Below are 15,349 nucleotides of genomic sequence, written 5' to 3'. Positions count from 1 at the left end.
TTGTTTTAACACTTTTTTGGTTACTACATGATTCCATATGTGTTATTTCATAGTTTTGATGTCTTCACTATTACTCTACAATGTAGATAATAGTAAAAATAAAGAAAAACCTTGGAATGAGTAGGTGTGTCCAAACTTTTGACCGGTAATGTATATAGATCTCTGGTTTTAGGCAGTCATTTGCAAATTGGAAAGTAAAGTTGGTGGGTGCACAGTGCACTGTTCAGCTGCTGGCTTCCACAAAAGTAAGTTGAGGTTTTTCCTAAAATTATATAATTATACCTGTCGAAATAAAATAATAAAAAATACTTCACTAGAGAGCATGACTTAGGCCTAATAAACACGTAGGCCTATGCCTATTTGGGAAGCCCATTTGGCAACTGGCCTAGCTCATAAATGAGTTGCGGCCGTCAGTGAAAAGCATCTAAAAGATGTGTAAAGATAATGTGCCTTGAGTATATTTTCAAATGTTGAGACAAGAAGAAGGGGAGGGGGGTGTAGCTAAGATATGGCTCGTCTCTCTACAGAACGCATGCACTCAGCTCTCCAGAATGCACTCAGCTGTCTCCAGCCAATTCTTGCAAATTCATTGTTTCATTATGAGAATTGTTTTGCCTTTGGACTGTTTATTTTTATCAATTCCCCATTATATATGTCACCAGTAGGCCTAGTAGATGTACCGTTAAACCCCGTCATTTGGTTACATTCATTTTTGTTAATGCATGTATTAATTAGGCTATAGTAATTTACTGTCCTCAATCTCGGAGAGGAACATTTTTAGTTCACAACCTGCTACACTTGTGAGAAACAAGACTTGGTTTATTTCATAACCATCATTTCCGAGTAGAGGTCGACCGATTAATCGGAATGGCCGATGAATTAGGGCCGATTTCAAGTTTTCATAACAATCGGAAATCGGTAATTTTGGACGCCGAGTAGACGCCGATTTTTATTTAGTCTTTATTTAATTAGGCATGTCAGTTAAGAACACAGAGCACAGTTAAGAACACATTCTTATTTTCAATGACGGCCTAGGAACGGTGGGTTAACTGCCTTGTTCAGGGGCAGAACGACAGATTTTTACCTTGTCAGCTCAGGGATTCAATCTTGCAACCTTACGGTTAACTAGTCCAACGCTCTAACCACCTGCCTCACAAGGAGCCCGCCTGTTACGCGAATGCAGTAAGAAGCCAAGGTAAGTTGCTAGCTAGCATTAAACTTAATCAATAATAATCACTAGTTATAACTACACATGGTTGATGATATTACTAGTTTATCTAGCGTGTCCTGCATTGCATATAATCGATGCAGTGCGCATTCGCGAAAAAGGACTGTCGTTGCTCCAACGTGTACCTAACCATAAACACCAATGCCTTTCTTAAAATCAGTACACAGAAGTATATATTTTTAAACCTGCATATTTAGCTAAAAGAAATCCAGGTTAGCAGGCAATATTAACCAGGTGAAATTGTGTTACTTCTCTTGCGTTCATTGCACGCAGAGTCAGGGTATATGCAACAGTTTGGGCCGCCTGGCTCATTGTGAACTAATTTGCCAGAATTTTACGGAATTATGACATAACATTGAAGGTTGTGCAATTTAACAGCAATATTTAGACTGATGGATGCCACCCGCTAGATAAAATACGGAGAGGTTCCGTATTTCACTGAAAGAATAAACGTCTTGTTTTCGAGATGATAGTTTCCGGATTTGACCATATTAATGACCTAAGGCTCGCATTTCTGTGTGTTATTAAGTTATAATTAAGTCTATGATTTGATAGAGCAGTCTGACTGAGCGATGGTAGGCAACAGCAGGCTCATAAGCATTCATTCAAACAGCACTTTTGTGCGTTTTGCCAGCAGCTCTGCTGTTTATGACTTCAAGCCTATCAACTCCCGAGATTAGGCTGGTGTAACGATGTGAAATGGCTAGTTAGTTAGCGGGGTGCGTGCTAATAGCGTTTCAAACATCACTCGCTTTGAGATTTGGAGTAGTTGTTCCCCTTGTTCTGCATGGGTAACGTTGCTTCGAGGGTGGCTGTTGTCGTTGTGTTCCTGGTTCGAGGCCAGGTAGGAGCGAGAAGAGGTACGGAAGGTATACTGTTACACTGGCAATACTAAAGTGCCTATAAGAACATCCAATAGTCAAAGGTATATGAAATACAAATGGTATAGAGAGAAATAGTCCTATAATTCCTATAATAACTACAACCTAAAACTTCTTACCTGGGAATATTGAAGACTCGTGTTAAAAGGAACCACCAGCTTTGATATGTTCTCATGTTCTGAGCAAAGAACTTAAACGTTAGCTTTCTTACATGGCACATATTGCACTTTTACTTTCTTCTCCAACACTTTGTTTTTGCATTATTTAAACCAAATTGAATGAAACAAATGTTTCATTATTTATTTGAGGCTAAATAGATTTTATTGATGTATTATATGAAGTTAAAATAAGTGTTCATTCAGTATTGTTGTAATTGTCATTATTACAAATACATTTTAAAAAATCGTCCGATTAATCGTTATCGGCTTTTTTTTGTCCTCCAATAATCAGTATCGGTATCGGCGTTGAAAAATCAGAATCGTTCGACCTCTATTTCCGAGTTGTCAATTATTTGATTGTCTTTTGTTTGGAGGGTTCCACGTGAGCAATAAGCATGTGTCTGGTTTCTCTGTGCTAATAATGTTGAGAGAGCATGCATATAAGTACCTGACCTGCTGAACTGTCTTAACTCATGGTGAGTTAGACCTCCAACACACATTGTTTCTTCACCTCAGACAGTAAGTCAACAAAGTCTGTTTTTAACATCCATTTCAATGATAATAGTTCCTCACATAGAAAAATCTTTCCAACACTATCCAGGCCTCAATAATCCCCAAGCCTCAGCGTGAAATAGCAAAATATCATGATCTGATGATCCCATATATCCAGTGGAAATGTCATAAAATACCTGAACATTTTCCCCTTAGGCATAAACAGCTGTCTGTCCCTGAGCTCACTGTTGCTGGAAACTCTGAGGTTCCAATGTTGCAAGTTGATTCAATGTTGCAAGTTAACTAGGAACAGCTTCAGGCCAGATCCAGTTGATTGATTTAATACAATGTTGCACTTCGCTAGCGATGGTTCAAGTCAAGACAGATAGAAAGGGAGGCAGACAGGTGGAGTAGAGAGGTGAATGACATTGAAAGAACCTGATTTTTCATCCGGATATTTTCTACTGTTTTTAATTTTGTTGGCTTTTGGCCTATTCATTTTACTTCGTTGATGATGGACGTTATAGGCCTACTGCTATATTGGCCTATGCTATCCCTGAGTTCCATGCACTCATTTCTTTAGCCTCCAATGGATCACAGTGTATCAATGTGTCCATATGGCAGAGGCTGGTGCTTTGGCATTAGTGGAATTTAAACTTTCAGATTTGTATCATTTTAATACAAATTTTTAGGATTAACCATGTGACATTGATTTTGAGAAACGAAAGAGCAGTAACATCACCACACAAAGCCCCAGCCCAGTCTGTATGACACTAATGGAGAGAGAGGCCAGACTACTAGAGGAGTATTACTAAACGCTTTTGCACTGTGCCCCACCTAAAGGTTTTTGACCAACAAAATGTTTCTCAGGACAACCCAGTTTTTACCCGTGACCGCAGAAGGACTGGCTGAAAGAAGAACTGGCTGAAAGCCACCATGTGGGAATCACTGGACCACACGATATTCTGTGACCCCCAACTCATGTACTCAGACTCTTTATGTCGAGTACCTTGCTGTTGACATAATACCAGAAGACTGAGCCAACTAGTAGAATCTAGACTTTCAATCAGGCCATCCTACTGAAAGGGACAGATATATTTTTTATTTATTTAACCTTTATATAACTAGGCAAGTCAGTTAAGAACAAATTATTATTTGATATAAAACAGGAATTACATTAATAAAACACAGCTATTAAACAACCATTACTCATGCTCTAGGCAGACACAGCTGAAATCATATGACTGATTTCTTCATGTCTGTGTCACAAATCCAAAAATGTTGAGGTGAAGGTGATGTTGAGGTGAACAGGTGAAGACAGCAGAACAGTGCTATAGACATGTAAGGGGGTACATGGGGCTGGGGTGCAGGGACATGGCTCATACCTCTACAATGGTGACTTTGGCTGCCTTGCACATGGGCTGGTTGAAGTTCCTGGCTGTTTTCCTACATGGAGAGAGAACGAAAGAGAGAGAGAGAGAAAGAGATGGCATTAGCTAACAAGCATTCACGAGGGAGGCAACAAGGGAGCAATACAAGAAAGCAGGCACAGAGAAGTAATGGAATGGAAGTACAATAAGTCAATTAAGCATAAAGGCATAACAGGCAGTGCAGTATCATGAACACAGTCACAGGTAAATGGCGTTGTTCGGCCCGGTGCGATAGGGAAGGTTTTATAACATGAGTTACATAAAAACATGATTTTTTATTGCAAAGTAGATACTGCACTCTTGTGGTGACCAATTTAATTGTATTTACTATCACTTATTTTCAGTGTACAGGAGAGTAAATATTCAGGGGCAAAAAAACAATACGGGCCCTGTTTTTATGTGGACCGAGAGAATGTTCTTCTCACATACTGACAGACAAGGGAACTAAGAAGAAAAGTCAGATGTAATTTCAATTTTCTACAGCTTTTCTGGAGAACGTTCAGTCTCGTTAAGCTGTCTAGTGTCAACATCTTAATTCAGTCAGAGCCTAAAAGTGAATATCCTACCAGTAATCCATATGGCACAGAGCGACCTGCAGGCCCGCATTTTTGCTTATTTTGGAAACATTACTAGGTGATTAGAAAGGGTGTAACCTGTCCTGGGACAAGCAGTGGCCTAAATCACAGTGCCTTGGGTAAATATTTATTGTCAAATGGATATGTATTACATAATGTAATGTGATGGCTTTTTTGAAATAATGATGCACCTCGTCTCTTCAACAGCATTACAGGTCTTGGTGACAGCAGGGGTAAATATGCACCTATGCTTTGTGCAAGGATTCAAGGGTAGGAGGAAGTAGCTTGCCCTGATATCAGGTAACCTTTATCCCCAGAATAAGTGATTGACAGACAGGTTAGAGTGAGTGAATGTATTGGTAGCTACCTGAAGATTACGTTCCCGGCCTTGTCGGCCTTCCAGGCCTTGACCAGAGCAAAGTCTCCGGTGATGGCCTTCTCCATGATGTAGTGCCTTCCATTAAACTCCCGCACCTGCCAAACAACAACACAGCGAGTGGCTCAAGAGACAGACTAGAAGACTGCTGGAGATGACAGCATTTTGAGTGTTGTTACAGAGGCTCGTGCTCCATGTCAGTATAGGCAGATTGTGTGATGAAAACAGACAGTGGTGAGAAAAACAATTTGATAAAATAACATTAGGTGATGTGTCACGATGTGGTGAATGTGGTGCTAGAAACCACATGTTGGTAGAGGCTGGGGTCTGACCTCTCTCTGTTCACTGGCGATGGCGATAGTTCCGTCCTTGTTGTATTTGATGGGGGAGCCGCCCTCCTGGACGAGGGTACCATAGCCTGTAGCCGTGAAGAAGGCAGGAACACCCGCACCGCCAGCTCTGATCCTCTCTGCTAGGGTACCCTGGGGGAGAGAGGTCATGGTCATCAATTGGATCATTACTCAAAATCACTGAACCTGGACATTCCAAACCTCCACAACAAATGTATAGGACCTCGAATAACTCAAATGGATAACCTAGTAAAGCAAGGTGGTATGTGTGTGTGTGTGCGTGCGTGCGTGTCACCTGTGGCGTTAGCTCCACCTCCAGCTCCCCAGACAGGTATTGTCTCTCAAACTCGATGTTCTCTCCCACATAGGAGGAGATCATCCTCTTGATCTGTTTGGTCTGTAGGAGCAGACCCAACCCAAAGTTATCCACCCTGCAGGGAGAGAAGACACACAGGTTACCACACACACACACACACACACACACACACACACACACATACACTTCAGCCTACAGAGAAAGCAAACAGATCATCAGCTCCTCAGAGTATGCTGCCTCATGATGCACCACATACTCACACCCTACCCAGGTAGGTTCATGTTATTCTCAAACTTGTACAAAAAATGCTTGTTGGATTTTATTTCTAATACTCATTTCGATGTGTCACTTACGGGATACACCTTAGGGTGGGTCAAAAGCTTGAAGTACGCAATCACACAGTGTCTGTTGGAGACATAGGTCGAGTGGCAAATGAGGTGAGCACTTGCCCACCAACTGGTCATTCTGGCCTCTCTTCCTTGCAGAAGTGACTGTGTTCACAAGAAGCTCTCCTCAGCACGACTAGATTCCTCTTCCTATTGGACTTTTCTCAGGAGAGTCGTGAGGTTAACGCTGACGAATGTAGGACCTCAGCTCCTGTCAATAGTGTTGAGTACTGATTGAAAGGAAAATTTTGCTTTGAGTAGAATAAATGTTCTACTCGTCAGTCCCTGTTGTAGATAACGTCACATGGCTAGCTATCGAGACTGGGTTAGCCCTCACTGCAATGCTTTAGCTTACCTGGCTAGCTAGCTGCAAGGCCAGCTAACCACGCTAACAAAGGACTAGCTTTCACCGCAGGGCTTAAGCTAACCTGGCTAGCTCACTGTAAGGCAAGCTAACCACACCAGCATTACTAGCTGCAACATGGTAATATTGCTAGCTCCCATCTCGCATCTAGCTAACTGGAAAACTAGCTAACGACACTACAAAGGGCTAGCTCTCGCCGTAAGGCTTAGCTACCCCGGATAGGTTTCAGCAAGACTAGCTTTTCCACCTGCAAGGGTAGAATTGATAGCTATACTCTCGCATTTAGCTCAACCCACATTCACCCGTGCCGTGTTAACTAGACTGACAGCCCTTACTTCACAGCCCGACGGGAGCTTGAACTTTGCTCAAGGATTAAGATTTATCTGAGCCATGGAGCCTGCTACCCCCTCAAAGGGCGCCTGCCACTGCCCCATTACCGGTGCACCCTTGTCCGTGTGGAGCTAAACAATCGGGCAAGGACACACACTGTTTGTGTACCGTCTGCCTGGGGGCATAGCAGGCTAAAGCAGCACTCACTAACCCGGAGTTCAACGGGAGGACACTCCCCTCTCGCACCATCCCGGGAAAGCAACTTTTCCCAGCGGCCCCAGCATGCGTGCCAGAGGGAAAACACAACTGGGACAAGCCTTTGTCCAGCAATGGCCAAACCAGGCACTTTCTTGGCATGGACATTCAGGGCATAGAGGAGAAAGGCTTCGACAAGCCTTGGGGTGGTTATCCACCCCAACCCCAGTGCCGTCTATGACCGGCATTGCCCTCCCTGGAAAGGCGGAGCGCTTCACTGCCTCCATATTCCATAAGGTCTATATGTCTGCGGCACATTCAGTACAACTGAATGTCCCTATTGTTGGCTTACCAGGCCGATTTGCTACTAGAGATGGGCATTGTCTCAGGCAAAGGTCAACCAGTACCTATGGAACGAGATGTGCGTCGCTGCAGATCTCAACCGACGGGCCTCTAGAGGCGCCATCCAAGAGCCTTGAGCATTGCGGTGGTGGGGGAGAGAGCCTTGTGGCTTGACTTGAGAGCCTTGTGTCTAGCCTCTCAGAAAAGGAAAAGGCAGATTTCCTCGACGCTCCTACCACGCCAAAGGAACTGTTTGGGCCTTCTGTCGCCGACATGCGACCGAAGTGCGAACTTCGTAAGAAGGAAGGCGAAGCCATTAACTTCTGCTTGCCCCGCAGATCTGGGGAACGTGGAAACCCGGTCTCACCTTCCACAAGCAAAGCCTCGGCAGGAGGGAGTGGGTAAAAAGCTGGTACCAGGTTTTTCGGTAATGCAAAACCCCAATCGATGTAGCAGGCTGTGAATCCACAATTCAGCTCTCCTATCAGAGGCCGACAGAGGGGGAAGCTCTCTGCTGCTTCCACAGATGTCCCACCCATCTACTTCTCCCACGGGGAAAGATGGGATGTCCGCACTAGGAGTACGTCCCCAGCGGCAGAGAGGGTCAATCAGTGTCCTGAACTGCCTCCTCTCAGGTGGAACCGACCACCCCCCCCCCCCCCCCATTCCCACAATGTGGGAGGCACATCTGTGCTCCTTAAACCCTCCCCCTCATGCAGCAGCTCATCTTTATGCATCTGCTTACAGGACAGACTGGGGGGGGGGGGGGGGGGGGGGGGGGTCTCACGGTACCTCTCCCTGCCCAACAGGGGGCATTCTGTCATGCTCCGTACATGTTTCCGAGTGCTGGGGTTGATGGCCTTTACCATCTCAGTTGTACCGCAAGGATCAATGAGAATGAGAGACTTTCGGCGTTGGGTTTAAACCCATCGCTTATATCCACTATGGAACTTCAATCAATAGATAAGTGTCCACAGACTCCGGGTTAAGTGAGAATTGTGTCAAGAAGCAGTGCGGCTTGGCGGGGGTCGTGTTTTAGAGGACGCATGGCTCTCGACCTTCGCCTCTCCCGAGTCCATACGAGAGTTGCAGCGATGGGACAAGACTGTAACTACCATTTGGACATCAAGAAATTGAGGGTGAAAAAGTGGTAAAAAAAACATTTTAAAAAGTGTCCACAGACTGTCTCTCGGCTCTCTGTCACTAGAAGAGCCTCTCGATAACAGACACCTCAAACTGATGATAGTGTTTCATGCATTGACACACTTTCCACCCTGCCGTCGAAATGGTCACATCCTGGTCAAGGCAGACAATATGACTGTGCTGGACAGTGGAGCGGTTGGCACTTGCTCTTTGCATCTACACAGACTAACTGTCAAGAATATTCTGTGGAGCAGGGCACAACTATATTCAATATGCGCGACTCATGTCCCAGGCGTATTGAATGTGGGAGCAGACTTGTTGTCCAGAGGGAATCCCCTATACAAGGATTGGAGACTGCACCCCCAGATGGTGAACCAGATCTTATATCTATTCGCATTGCACAAAGACACACACTGCGCATTGTTCTTTGCTATAACATGATACACACCACTGGGACTTGGATGTGCGGGCGCACCCTTGAAGGGTGGTGCTTTACACTTTTCCTCCTCTATGCTTCATTTCCCCTACTCTGGACAGAGTATGTGAACAAGGATTATACCTCCTTGATAGCCCCTCGATGACCATGAAAGCTCTGGCTAGTGGACATTCTTCTTTCACTTTACGCCGAGCCCTGGAAACTGCCGTTACTACCTTTTAACCCACGTGAACAAGGAGATTTTCCACCTTCACCCGGAATCCATTGCCCTCTGGACCTGGCCTGTGAGGAGGTAAATCTGAATTCGATAGGCTTGCCCTTCTACGTGCTCACTATATACAGTTGAAGTCGGAAGTTTACATACACTTAGGTTGGAGTCATTAAAACTCGTTTTACAAACCACTCCACAAGTTTCTTGTTAACAAACTATAGTTTTAGCTAGTCGGTTAGGACATCTACTTTACAGGCAGAATATTTCACAAGTTTACATACACTAAGTTGAATGTGCCTTTAAACAGCTTGTAAAATTCCAGAAAATTATGCCATGGCGTTAGAAGCTTCTGATAGGCTAATTGACATCATTTGAGTCACTTGGAGGTGTACCTGTGGATGTATTTCAAGGCCTACCTTCAAACTCAGACCTCAGAAAACAAATTGTAGGCCTCCATACGTCTGGTTCATCCTTGGGAGCAATTTCCAAATGCCTGAAGGTACCACGTTCATCTGTACAAACAATAGTATGCAAGTATAAACACCATTGGACCACGCAGCCATCATACCACTCAGGAAGGAGACACGTTCTGTCTCCTAGAGACTTTGGTGGGAAAAGTGCAAATTAATCCCAGAACAGCAGCAAAGGAACTTGTGAAGATGCTGGAGGAAACAGGTACAAAAGTATCTATATCCCAAGTAAAACGAGTCCTATATCGACATAACCTTAAAGGCCGCTCAGCAAGGAAGAAGCCACTGCTCCAAAACCGCCATAAAAAAAACAGACTACGGTTTGCAACTGCACATGTGGACAAAGATTGAACTTTTTGGAAAAATGTCCTCTGATCTTATGGAACAAAAATAGAACTGTTTGGCCATAATGGCCATCATTATGTTTGGAGGGAAAAAGTGGGTGGCTTTCAAGCCGAAGAACACCATCCCAACCGTGAAGCACGGGGGTGGCAGCATCATGTTGTGGGGGTGCTTTGCTGCAGGAGGGTCTGGTGCACTTCACAAAATAGATGGCATCATAAGAAGGACATTTATGTGGATATATTGAAACAACATCTCAAGACATCAGTCAGGAAGTTAAAGCTTGGTCGCAAATGGGTCTTCCAAATGGACAATGACCCCAAGCATACTTCCAAAGTTGTGGCAAACTGGCTTAAGGACAACAAAGTCAAGGTATTGGAGTGACCATCACAAAGCCCTGACCTCAATCCCATAGAACATTTGTGGGCAGAACTGAAAAAGCGTGTGTGAGCAAGGAGGCCTACAAAACTGACTCAGTTACACCAGCTCTGTCAGGAGGAATGGGCCAAAATTCACCCAACTTATTGTGGGAAGCTTGTGGAAGGCTACCTGACACATTTGACCCAAGTTAAACAATTTAAAGGCAATGCTACCGAATCCTAAATGAGTGTATTTAAACTTCTGACCCACTGGGAATGTGATGAAAGAAATAAAAGCTGAAATAAATCATTCTGACAGGTGATCCTACCTGACCTAAAATAGGATATTTTACTAGGATTAAAATGTCAGGAATTGTGAAAAAAAATTTGTTTAAATGTATTTGATGTATGTAAACTTGTATGTAGATGTATGTAAACTTCCGACTTCAACTGTAGATGCATGTTGTGCGTTTGTGAGATGTGGTGTGACCAGAAACAACGAACTGTCAAGGTTTTTTCAACCACAATCTCAGCCTGTCATATAGGCTTCGACAATACACAGGAGCGAAACAATCTCTGGTATGTCGTTTCATGAAGGGATCGCGTCGCTTACGCCCAGTCTTCAAGCCTCCAAGCCTTTATCCCCATCCTGGGACCTGTCTATTGTGCTTGAGGTGATTTCACAGCAACCTTTTGAGCTGCTGGAAAGCGCCAAGTTGAATATAAATCCTTCAAGACGGCTTTGATCATTGCCATTACATCTGCAAAATGACTGAGCTGCATGCACTGTCCACCATTCGTGCCTAGAGTTTGCCCTGGGTTTCGTGGTTACGTAACTCCGCCTTTATGCCTAAGATCAGCGGCAATTACGATTGTCTCGCTTTCGAGCTTGTGGCTTTCCAAACGCCACCCTTCACTTCTACGGAAGGGCACCTCCACCGTTTATGTCCAGTATGTGCTTTGCCAATCTACTTGGGTAGAACGAGAGCATGGCGTAAGAGTACGAACCCTTTGTGTTCGTACCCCCTGCAAGGATGGGCCCCTCTCTCGTAAACGGCTATCCCATGAGATAGTGGAGGCTATTATATTGGCTTATAATAGCAAGGGTTTAAAGCCCCCGGAGGGCCTGAAGGTTCACTCCACCAATGGCTAACCTTTTGGTCAATGTTCAAAGACATCTCTTTGTGAGGCGACATGTTGGGCCACCCCTTTTACCAACTGGACGTCACTGCACCTTCATTGGCGTATACTGTCTTTAGTTTGGGAGCCTCTGAATGGTGATGCTGTTGGAACAACCCTGGCTTCGGAGAGCATGTCTGCGTTACGGGAGTTGGCAATATGCCATAAGTGACACATCGAAACAAGTATTAGAAGCAGAACTTAGGTTTCTATTAGTGAGATGTGTCACTGCTTTTCCCTGATAACAAAAGCACAAGGAAGTGATGCATGCTTGAGAATGACCAGTTGGCGGGCAAGTGGCTCCCTTTATTGAGGAGAGGGGCTCAAATCATTCGCCACTCAACACGTGTCCAACAGATGCTGTGTGATTGGACACTTCGAGCTCGTGACCCGCCCAAAGGCGTATCCCATAAGTGACACATATTCCCTCATATTCTCATAGAACCGGGGTTACGCAAGTAATCCTAAATTAATCAAGGTCAAACTACCGTAGTGTGTGTTAACAGCTCTGACAGTCAGGTCCTGTAAAAGTTAACAAAGTGCAACAATCTACTATAACAGCATGAAATTATATTTGTTATAAATGTTTATTGTGTATGAAAGGGCAATTCCAGTGTTATGTACAGTGCCTTGCTAAAGTATTCGGCTCCCTTGAACTTTGCGACCTTTTGCCACATTTCAGGCTTCAAACATAAAGATATAAAACTGTATTTTTTTGTGAAGAATCAACAACAAGTGGGACACAATCATGAAGTGGAACGACATTTATTCGATATTTCAAACTTTTTTAACAAATCAAAAACTGAAAAATTGGGCGTGCAAAATTATTCAGCCCCCTTAAGTTAATACTTTGTAGCGCCACCTTTTGCTGCGATTACAGCTGTAAGTCGCTTGGGGTATGTCTCTATCAGTTTTGCACATCGAGAGACTGACATTTTTTCCTGTATGTGCCTTTTGCACACAAAATGGGAAACAAATTCCTCACAGAATTGACTTATCAAGCGTAAATTAAAATGTTATTGTATATTTGTAGAACCCAAAAGGGAAAGAGTTACAAAATTCTAAGTAATACCACTTTGAAGTAACGGAACAGCAAAACTTACTTAGGGATGTGACTGAAATTGACAGGCATTTTTGGGAGAATGGACACATCAGCAAAGGTCTGTGAATCTCAAAGTCTTAGGGTAAAATATGAATAGCCACTGTGAAAGTATGGCTTGGCTACACAGAAAAACAATAATGATGAAAATATATAAGTATCATATACAGTGCATTCGGAAAGTATTCATACCCCTCGACTTTTTCCACATTTTATGGTTACAGCCTTATTCTAAAATGGATTAAATAGTCCCCCCTGCATCAATCCACACACATGCACACACACACACACACACACACATACAACCCCATAATGACAAAGCAAAAACAGGTTTTTAGACATTTTTGCAAATGTATAAAAAACATTTTTTAAACTTAAACATCACATTTACATAAGTGTTCAGACCCTTTACTCAGAACTTTCTTGAAGCACCTTTGGCAGTGATTCTTCTTGGGTATGACACTACAAGCTTGGCGCACCTGTATTTGGGGAGTTTCTCTCATTCTTCTCTGCAGATCCTCTCAAGCTCTGTCAGGTTGGATGGGGAGCGTCGCATGAAATTACAGCCATTTTCTGGAATCTCCAGAGATGATCAATCTCGGGTTCAAGTCTGGGCTCTGACTTAGCCACTCAAGAACATTGAGACTTGTCCAGAAGCCACTCCTGCGTTGTCTTGGCTGTGTGCTTAGGGTCTTTGTCCTGTTGGAAGGTGAACCTTCGCCCCAGTCTGAGGTCCTAAGCAGGTTTTCATCAAGGATCCCTCTCCGTTCATCTTTCCCTTGATCCTGACTAGTCTCCCAGTCTCTGCCTCTGAAAAACATCCCCACAGCATGATGCTGCCACCACCATGTTTCACCTTAGGGATGGTGTCAGGTTTCCTCCAGATGTGACGCTTGGTATTCAGGTGAGAGTCCTTTGGGTGCCTTTTGGCAAACTCCAAGCAGGCTGTCATGCCTTTTTACTGAGGATTTGCTTCCGTCTGGCCACTCTACCATAAAGGCCTGATTGGTGGAGTGCTGCAGAAATGGTTGTTCTTCTGGAAGGTTCTCCGATCTCTACAGAGGAGCTCTGTCAGAGTGACCATCGAGTTCTTGGTCACCTCCCTGGCTAAGGTCCTTCTCCCTTGATTGCTCAGTTTGGCTGGGCGCTCAGCTCTAGAATGAGTCTTGGTGGTTCCAAACTTCTTCCATTTAAAAATGATAGAGGCCACTTGTGTTCTTGGGGGCCTTCAATGCTGCATACATTTCTTGGTACCCTTACCTAGATCTGTGCCTCGACACAATCCTGTCTCGGAGCTCTACAGACAATTGCTTCGACCTTATGGCTTGGTTTTTGCTCTGACACGCACCGTCACCTGTGGGACCTTTATATAGACAGGTGTGTGCCTTTCCAAATCATGTCCAATCGTTTGAATTTCCCACAAGGTGGACTCCAATCAAGTTGTAGAAACATTTCAAGGATGATCAATGGAAACAGGATGCACCTGAGCTCAATTTCGAGTCTCATAGCAAGGCATCTTTTATTTTTTTATTGCAAAAATTTCTAAAAACCTGTTTTCGCTTTGTCATTATGGGGTATTGTGTGCCGATTGCTGAGGATTCGTTAGTCATTTAAATACATTTTAGAATAAGGCTGTAACATAACAAAATGTGGAAAAAGTCAAGAGGCATAAATACTTTCCAAAGGCACTGTATACTTTAGACAAGAAAATGTACCGTTCTGCATGTGACGCTATGCAAAATGTATTCATATATTATTAAAAGATTTCTTCAACAAACTTCACAATAATACTTTTGTTGTCATCTGAAAATGCAGTGTACCTCAAAGAACCAACAAATCACCAGTATCTTGAATAGTTATTACATAGGCTATCAAAGTGCACTCGTGGGTCCTGTCTTAACCAACCATAAATGCACAAATGTGCTAAAAAAAATGCATTTACAATTCTTTATTTGAGTGCTGCATACCTCAAATATAGACATATATGCACTTTCATAACACTACAAGTGTCTAAGGCATCCCTGCGCCACACAAAAAAAGTTATGAGAGTTTATGCCAGGGTTCCTTCTTCCATTCTATGATATATTGAATCCTGACATATCGTAAGTAGTGTAGGCATATTTGTTGCCCACTTCATTGGTTCTTGGGAGTTGAAAGACTGGCCTGGTGGGCTGCTGGGCTGAGAGCAGTCACAACGGTTTATACAGTTGCCTCAAGAGGGCATAAAAAAACTAATGTGCCCATTTGCCCTGACAAAGAAAAGGCTGGGAAGTGCGCCAGGTCAGCAGTCACAATAGTCTCTCAGTGACAGTTATTAACCAATATTAGTGATATGCAGTAAATAAAACAATTATTTTTAATTCCAGGTAGCAATGTGTCACCGGTCTTTCTTGTGACCGACCCATATAAGCAGTTCACTAAAGACATATACTGAGTGCAAGATAAAAGTGCATATCTTGGCTTCATGGACCTCAGGTTATTATAGTAAACCAAAACTGAAACCAAAACGAATAATGAAAAAACTATTTTGTAAACTGAAACAAAATAATTAAGAAATCTGTTTGAAAAACTAAAACTATACTGAAAATATTATATAAACAGAGAGAAAGAAAGAGAAACAGACAGAGACAGAAAGAGTTTGAAGGACAAGAACTCCACAGGGTTCAGAGAACAGTAGACTACAAGTT

The 15,349-nt window shown here is 43.4% G+C and overlaps 1 protein-coding gene across 2 annotated transcripts in view; it reads right to left on the bottom strand.

Moving 5' to 3' along the window:
* The window catches only part of oxct1a (3-oxoacid CoA transferase 1a), a 103,519-nt gene that overhangs the window by 75,718 nt on the left and 12,452 nt on the right, over positions 1–15,349 (bottom strand). For both annotated transcript variants that reach the window (XM_021606527.3, XM_021606528.3), the window contains exons 4-7: positions 5,786–5,921; positions 5,473–5,622; positions 5,132–5,238; positions 4,145–4,205 (exon numbers count right to left, since the gene is read on the bottom strand). In XM_021606527.3, the coding sequence (XP_021462202.1) occupies positions 4,145–4,205; positions 5,132–5,238; positions 5,473–5,622; positions 5,786–5,921 (454 nt within the window). The remainder of the gene's footprint in view (positions 1–4,144; positions 4,206–5,131; positions 5,239–5,472; positions 5,623–5,785; positions 5,922–15,349) is intronic.

Source organism: Oncorhynchus mykiss, chromosome 6 (genome assembly GCF_057628025.1).
Source record: "Oncorhynchus mykiss isolate SJ-2025 chromosome 6, ASM5762802v1, whole genome shotgun sequence".
Taxonomy (NCBI): domain Eukaryota; kingdom Metazoa; phylum Chordata; class Actinopteri; order Salmoniformes; family Salmonidae; genus Oncorhynchus; species Oncorhynchus mykiss.
Note: the sequence above shows the minus strand (reverse complement) of the source record. Positions and strands in the feature narration are given on the sequence as shown.